Source organism: Pygoscelis adeliae, unplaced genomic scaffold (assembly GCF_000699105.1).
Source record: "Pygoscelis adeliae isolate BGI_AS28 unplaced genomic scaffold, ASM69910v1 Scaffold358, whole genome shotgun sequence".
Lineage (NCBI taxonomy): Eukaryota > Metazoa > Chordata > Aves > Sphenisciformes > Spheniscidae > Pygoscelis > Pygoscelis adeliae.
Window position 1 is genome coordinate 1,844,369 of NW_008825429.1, and position 8,148 is coordinate 1,852,516.

General features: G+C 39.7%; 1 protein-coding gene across 1 annotated transcript in view; it reads left to right on the forward strand.

Moving 5' to 3' along the window:
- Positions 1-3,746, forward strand: part of CABIN1 (calcineurin binding protein 1) — a 115,393-nt gene extending 111,647 nt beyond the window's left edge. The window contains 2 exon segments of the mRNA XM_009330766.1: positions 1,630-1,856; positions 2,352-3,746. Coding sequence (XP_009329041.1) covers positions 1,630-1,856; positions 2,352-2,495 — 371 coding nt within the window. The 3' untranslated portion in view covers positions 2,496-3,746.
- The last annotated feature ends 4,402 nt before the right edge of the window (positions 3,747-8,148 follow it).

The following is an 8,148-nucleotide window of genomic DNA, read 5'->3' on the forward strand; positions in this document are numbered from 1 at the left end:
GTGCCTTGTCGTCCCTTAATGGTTATTCTTTTTGATGCATGACTCACATGCTAAATACCACGGCAGCAAAGCCAAATAAAACACCTCCCAGTACCAGGCTATCATGCTATATAGTTTGTGCATCCTTTAAAGTAGAATTTTTCTTTTAATTGAAATCTTACATGGGGTGATATGACAACACTTTGGATTATACTATTGGAATATTTAGCAGAAGGAAACGGATTTTCACAAAACCTGACTCAGTCTGAGTAAACATAAAAAACAGCATTACAGCAGTTAATGCTTTCTATCCCGCCTCTGCCCCCTTCCCAAGAGAAGTAGGAGTTGGTGTTTTAATTGAAAAAATGTAAAACTTGGTATTTCAGGTGGGCATAATCTAGATACTCATGTTTGGGGTATCTCATTTTTCCTTGTTTGTGAGAGGCAGATTACTGCAGGTTACTCTCTCTGATTACTGCAACGTTTCTGGTACTCTACTCTGAAATGATTGGCTGCCCGTGGAGATGGGTCAGTGACGTTGATGGAAAGCCATGTCTCATCTGTCATGGCAGTTCTTACATTCTTGTGTACAGTTGAGAACATACAATTCAATTTCACATCCCTTAGTAGTTAGTTCTACTCTACTGCTGGTTGTTTTCAGGATAGCATCAGGAAGCTGGCATTTTATTTTGCTGTGTGTAAGTGGCCATGTCAGTTCCAGAAATCTGCAAGAGATGGATTTGACAGGACTGAATCTGTAAAAATGTGTATGAACACTTGTCATTATTACCAGTCTGAGGTAGACTCTGGTGTTTTCATTCATATAACTTTAAAAAAAAAAATTGACTCCATATGAAGCAGCATTATTAGTAAGAAATCAAGAAATCTCTTTTAACAAATTCTCAGTTTCTACTGTGAAAGCATTGTTGTCTTCTAGTTATTGTTGCATATATATTATTTTGTAATGTGATAGTGCTTAAGGAAGGGCCAGATCCCTCTTTACTTCATGAGATGAGTCCTGTCTGAGCAAGTTTGCATTGTAAAGACCACAAGCTGAGACGCTTGGGAAGTATTTGAAAACTAGCGTGGCAGACAGTGGCATGAGCACACCAGGAGGTTTTTACGGCAGGATTTGAAGAGAGTAATGAGGAAATTTTGACAGGTGTTACCATATATTTTTCTTAAATTCTTGAGGGGTTGCTATCTCAGTAATTACAGAGGCAATGCTATGGTGGAGGAAATTACGGCTCATAAGTAAAGCTAAGTAGCTTTATTTGTTGCATTACAGAATGGAGAGGTAGTTAGAGAATGCAAAGATAAGATGATTGCATCTGAAACAACAAGTGGGAAAATGGTGTTTGTAGTAGCCTTCTAACTAGATGTAGATGGGTCATTGCTACACTGCCACTTGTCATGCTTGGTCAGATTGAGTTTCTGCTGTCCAGTAAGATTTCTCTAAATTATTACTGGTTTCCAGTTGTCACAGAATCTTGAGACGCTTTCTTCTTCTGTTTCTGAGCCTTAAAGCAAGGCTTGAAGAAAGGCCTTTTGAGCCAGCCATATGTCTAACAATGAACTGTTCCCTCTTCTTTGACATATGAAATCCTAGATAGCTTCCTAACATGTTTTTTCTTATTATTTTCTCTTTAGCCTCCAGTTCCAAGCCTGAACTCAGCTCCAGTTCACAGACTTTGGGAAGTCAGCAGAACAAGACAGATGGCACCCGAGTAAAAACTCGCATTCTGCCCAACATGCCAAAGCTTTTCATACCTTCATCTGTCACCAAATTTCCACCTGAGATCACTGTCACTCCACCCACTCCCACCCTCCTTTCTCCAAAGGGCAGCATTTCAGAAGAGACCAAGCAAAAATTAAAGGTAATAAAAGGGAAACAGTAATTTTTTAGATTATTGTTTTTATCTTAATTCTCCCCTCAATAAAATACTTGTATGAAAGGAGCAACAGTTCCTGTCCCCAGTTCATAACCAGATAGAATAAGTAGTGGAAGAAGATGCTAGCTGTTGTCAGCAGGAGCCAGTTTTAAAGGACCGGTGAAATATTGGCCATGGGTGAAATCATAGCTGTTCTAGTCTTTACCCCTTTTCTGAGGGAATTAGAAAGAATTACAAAAATGGGTGAGGGAGCTAGTGCAGCCATTGCAATTCTTAGGTTAGTGGAAGCTAGCAGAATATTAACTGTGGGGAAGCCTACTGGTGAATGTTATGTTGTTTCACGTTAGGATGCCGTATCTTTTATAGAAGTAAGAGCTATTGAATGTGAAGGAATAGCAACCAGTTGGCTTTTATCCCTGTGATCATGGGTTTATCCTGACTATTTAGCAATATATTCTCTCTCTCTCTTTTTGGGATCAGTCTGCTATTTTGTCTGCTCAGTCTGCAGCGAATGTAAAGAAGGAGAGCCTTTGTCAGCCAGCTTTGGAAATCTTAGAGACCTCAAGCCAGGAGTCCTCACTGGAAAGTGATACTGATGAAGATGATGACTACATGGACATATGAATGAATTCTGGCCATCATCAACACCAACCATATAACCATTCTTCCTGTTGCCAGCATCTCTGGCAGTCGAAACATCTTCGTTGGCATTACTCTCCATTTAATCTACATCATTGTGTTCTTCACTTCCATTACCTTTGTTATCACCACGACCACTTGTATTGCCTTCAAAATCTTCGCCATTCTCCCCATCATGGTGCTTGACGGAAAGAATGATTGTTTACCAGGCAGTTAATTAATTTGGACCACACTGTCACCTTTAACTTCAGTAAATGCAAGGATGTTTTGAGCTGCAATTCACATCTCTCTACTGTTCCTGCTTCTTCAAACCAGAGCCTTGGGAGTCACTCCAGTAGCTCTTTTCTATAGCATTTTCTTCCTTTTAGTTGTCGTTTTGCATTTTCCCCACTAGTTAAGTTTTTCTCCCAATAATTCAACAACCTAATGCCTGTCTAGCCATGCCACGATTAGTCCAACAGCTCCTTTTGAGGTGAATGGAGTAGGAAAAATTTGCTGAGCTGGTGGAGGTTTTAATTGCATTAAGAAGGTCTGTGGTTTTGTTGTGGGGCGAGAAGGGTGAGCTGAGAGTCTGCCAGCTCCTTGGCACTGCTGGGTGCTTTGTTGGAATTTGACTCAGTGACAATAGGCAAAGAACCAGCTTTTCCAGGCAGGCAGCGAGGTTGACCTCCTGTTTGTGCTCATTTCACACCAATGTATGAGGTCCAGCAAAAATTATCTACCTGAATGTTGGCTTAAAGAACTGATCTTTCCAGAATTGTCTTACAGTCCTTTCTCTTCTAATGCCTTGGACAAGCATTTTGAATTGGGGGCTAGATGATATTTTTATGGTGGTATTGAAAAAACTTGAAAGATCTCAATACCATTTCAGTAATGTCTGTTTTTTACAGAATGACACGAAAAGGTGTTTTTTTATCTATCTGCAGAGGGACTGCTCACAGTTATTTATATGAGAAAATAATGGTAACAAAGATGCTTTTTTTTTTTCTACTAAATGTTAACTTTGTAAAATAATGCAAACCATGCAAAAAAAAATACGTGTCTCACTATATATACACACACGTGCGCCCACACACACATATATATGTGTATGTACATATATATATGTATGTATATGAAAAAAGAAAATGCATACAGCTTGCAATGTCGGTTTTCTTTGTGTTTGGGGGGAGCTGGTTTTCTGTAAAATGCAGAGCTTTGTATAAACTTTTGTTTTTTTCTAATAAAGTTGAAATGTACTGTTGTCTCTTTGTCTGAGAGGGCAAGGTGCCGTGGTTCTAGAAAAAGTACTACTCCTCCCTTCCTTTTATTTCTTGGATAAGAAGGTAGTGGAGGACGTGCGGGGGGGGCAGGGAGCAGCCTCTTCCTTTTCTGAAGACTGCCAGAGCTCTTTGGATGGGTTTGGTCTTGTGTGACCCAGAACCTGGGTCAGCCAGTGTTGCCAAGATTGCCTGCAACAGGTTCACTTCCCCACTGAGACATGATCTGAATTCTTTTTCACCTGAGTTATCTTTGAATGCTTATGAACAACATAAGGGGGAAGACAACACATGGTGAACAGGATCACATAGACTATTTGGCTGTACAAATTAGCATTTAATCCACTATTACAGTGATCGCTCTCATTCACCGTAAGAATGGTGAATGGACTCTGGATAAAAAGCAGCAGCATCAAACTTAGTATTGTAATTTTACTCTCATATTCTGGGTTACTTTTTTTGAACAAAATGTAATTTGTAAGCAAGTGAGCATGTCCATCTTGGGCGTATTAGCAACTGTTCGTGTAACTTGTTCACTTACTACAAGTGTTAGGTGAGCTGGATGTAACTGATGTGGAAAAGGTCAGGTAACCGAATGGTAAAAGCAAATGGATATTTTCAATAGTAATACATTTTCAGTGTTTGCTTTTTAATTTGGTATAAGTTATAAATACGGTGTGTAGCATACTGTATAGTCATTGACTGGTAATAGGCTAAGGTAGCTTTAGATAATCAGGCATGATCTTTATTTTTTTAGAAGATAGTACAGGAAAAAAGAAATCAGCTTCTTACGAGAAATGGAACTCAATTCGGAGGATGTAGTTCTAAATAGGGCTCTTTCACCAAAATACAGTAGACTACATAGGCTTTTTGGCTAATGTACATTCTTAAATGTACGGCTAACTTTAAGATCACATTTAAATTCTTAGGTCTGCGCTTCTAGCATAGGTTTGATTTATGAAGACAGACCATTTCATTTTCTTAATTGAATTTGGTCACTGAAAATGGTTGTTTTCCTTTATTATTCTCAAGGATTCCTTGGCATTAGGTATTTTGCTTTTTTTTCCCCTTCTTTCTCCAGAGCTTGCTGAAATGCCTAATCTTGAGCTTTCTTTTGACTTCTAGTCCTGCTTTTTGAGAAGTATTTAATTTTTTGCTGGTTAAGGAAAGCTAGAACACTAAGTGAAACTGTTCCTGTCAACAAAGAGAGCTGACTTTGCTGATCTGCTCTAAACTGATTTTAATCTTCAAACTACACAACTGTGCAACTTGTTTTATCCTATATTCAAAACTCTTACCTGTTTTTCCTTTTTTTTTTTTTTTTAATCTGTGATCTTTAATTCACATTGTGCTCTTGGGTAGCTCAAGGACTTTTTCTCAAGCTCAAGAAGTTACTGAGACTGAACTACACAGACCACCTCCTTCAAATCCTGCCCTTCTGCTACTGACTAAATAGTGTGTTGCTCAGCTGTGGGCCACCTTCCACAATGCTGTTACTGCTGATGTACGCTAAAGGAGCCGTCCTTCCTTTTGTCTGTGTGAAATCGTCTCTCTGTAAGTACGGTCTATGTAGTTCTTCAGTTCAAGGAGCCATATTCTGGAGTGAAGATGCCAAGATCACTGGATGCATTTACATACAATGCGTGTCTGAAGCACCATCCCTAAAGGTCATTGGAGCAGGAACTTCAAATCCTTACAAACAAATATTCATTTAATATGGTATCTTCTGAAGCCTGGCAATATAATTCATTGGAATTTTAAAGAAAAAAAAAAAAGCAGCATGGTAAAACTGCAGTTAGCTATGAGTTTACCTGAAGTAATTTCTTTGATTTCAGTTTAATCCTAGTTGTAATAGTTTGAAATCCAAGTATAGGTAAGGTCCAACTTACCAAGTTGCATATCAAATGTAAACACAACATCTATCTTCAGGATTTACTGGGTAACCATTGCTTCTGAAATCTCAGTGTTCCCAGGTGTCTTTCTAATGTGCCAGACAAATAAATGGCAGCTACTGAAGTATATTGCTTTTGTATTTTTTTTTGTTTGGTTTGGTTTTTCCCTGTGAAGCTATAGGGACAGGAATGTCTGGAGCCTAAAGTAAACTTAAAGGTAAGGTCTGTGGCTAAGTGGGGTGAGGGGGAGGCTTTTACTTTCTGTCTGTCTGTCTGTCTGTCTTTCGCTACTGAAAAGCCAAACTTTTAAGACTTCCAGGCAAATAGCAAAAAAATTTTTTTTTCCAAAGCAAATGGAAAAAGAAATTATTTTCAATCAGATGTTCAGAGTAATTTGTGGATAGTTGATATACTTTCTGTGCTGTTATTGGGCAGTGTTTTTACACATGGTTAAGATATCTTTCGCTGATCACCATTGTTAAGGCATATTGTACTGGGATTTGGCTGTGTTTTAATGCAATTTCATTTCCTGGCACAAGGATTATATAATCTATGTATAGTCAAGACCATCGAGAATTTGTATCTTTGAGACAAGGACTAGTGTTTTACTAAGAATTAATTTTGTTGGGCATAGCTGTCATTAGTGGCTTCTGCCCACTGTCTCAGAAATGCTGTTCTTCAAAAGCTAATAATGTTTCATTCCACAACTAAAATACCGAATCAAGGAAGATACCGAGTATCTTCCTTAATTTTATCATGTACTAGGGTTTGTCAGTTGTTGTCTCTTGCTTGCTTGTTTGTTTGTTTTAATTAGAATGAGATTTCCTCATGAATAATGAAATTAATGTCTTTTGCAGCCAAAATAAACACCATATGGTCAGGGAGAAAGGGACCAGGAAAAGATGAGGAAGGCATGGCAGCTGAAGCTGATTAGGAGACAAAAATGGACTGAATGGAAACAGAGAGGCCAGGTGAGAACAGACTAAATTTTACCATCCAGGGTGGGATCACCGCATCATTAAAGTCAACATTCTGGTTTTGGCAGTGGTGTTGATATTTCAATGAAGCTGAAAAATCTGTCATGTACATACCTTGTGCTTACAGTAGCTTGTGTGTACAGTATTGCACACCGTGCAAAGCTCACTTCTGTTCCTGCAGGTGTTTGTCAGAGTCTTTAAGAAAAAAGGTGGCAGGGTAGATGAATTGGGATGCTCGGAAGAAAAAGCAGCAGGCATAAATCTTATGATCTCTTACTTAGTCATGTAAAGCTGGGATGAAGAAGCTTTGTTCTTGCAGTTGAAGATGATGGTAAGAACTTCAGTGTAGGTGCTGTGAGTGCTAATTGCTATCTTTTGCTTTCTTCTAGCTGATGACTAGGAATCCACTGATGCTAAGCTTTGAAGCACGTGTCAGGATCTTGGGAGTAACCCTGTGGTACTGTACCACAGGCTGTACGAGCCCAAGTTACGCCTTTGTGAGAACTTTCCTGTGGGGGACTCAGCTGCTGTTGCAGGGCACAGTGCAACAGGTAGTGTTGTGAAGGGTAACAGACCAGCATCTGAGGTTTGTTGGCTTCTAGAGGGTGACTTATCTTCACTTGAATGGCTCTTTCACATTAATACTCGGAGACTCCAGGCAAATCTCACCAGGGATTTAAAGACACATCTCTCCTTGTTCCTGCTGCTGTTTATCCAATGCATGTACGAGGATGACACCCCATTGGCAAGCGCTTGTTAGCCAACTCCAAAACCCCTGTTCCACAGTCTTCAAAGCTGCCTTAGAGCTCACCGACCTTTGTGCAGCTTTGTTGGCGTAATGCGGGCATCTTGCTGCCTGTGGATTTCTTTTGGCCACAGCTGACCCTTAAAAAGAGTTGGGGCCTTAGAGACTATATATGGAATGCAACCTTGCAGTGCTCAGATGCAACAGCACAGTAGCTATGGATGTCAAGGGGCTTTTCTGTATATTATCTCAAAAATATTTTCTATCCTATGGATGGATTTATCCCTAATAAAATGTCATGTATGAATAAGAACAAGGCATGTGGCAGGTCTGGCTGGAGTGCAATCTCAAGGCTGTGAGCGCATCTCTATATAGCTGCGTGCCCAAAGTTCATCCCGTGTCATTTGGGAGCCACACTGTCTGCTCTGGTAGCGCTAGAGGGGGCCCTAGGACAGAGAAGAAAAAGGGGAGGGGAAAAAAAAAAAAGAGGGGGGGGGAATCAATCCCCACCCTAAACCCTAAAATGGATGACCAGGATCTATCTTTAAACTTCTGAAAGACTAAATTACATTGCTGTTTTTGACCTCACTTACTTCTAAGGGCCTTCTGCTACTGTACCATATGTCCTTTTCATAATCTATAGTCTGATTCAAAGCAAAGGGAATGAGAATCCTCATAGTCCATTTACAGGATTCTGTCCCATGTTCCTGGCCATAGCAAAAAAAAAAAAAGGGTGGGAGCTCACTTTGTTACCATTAATATTGC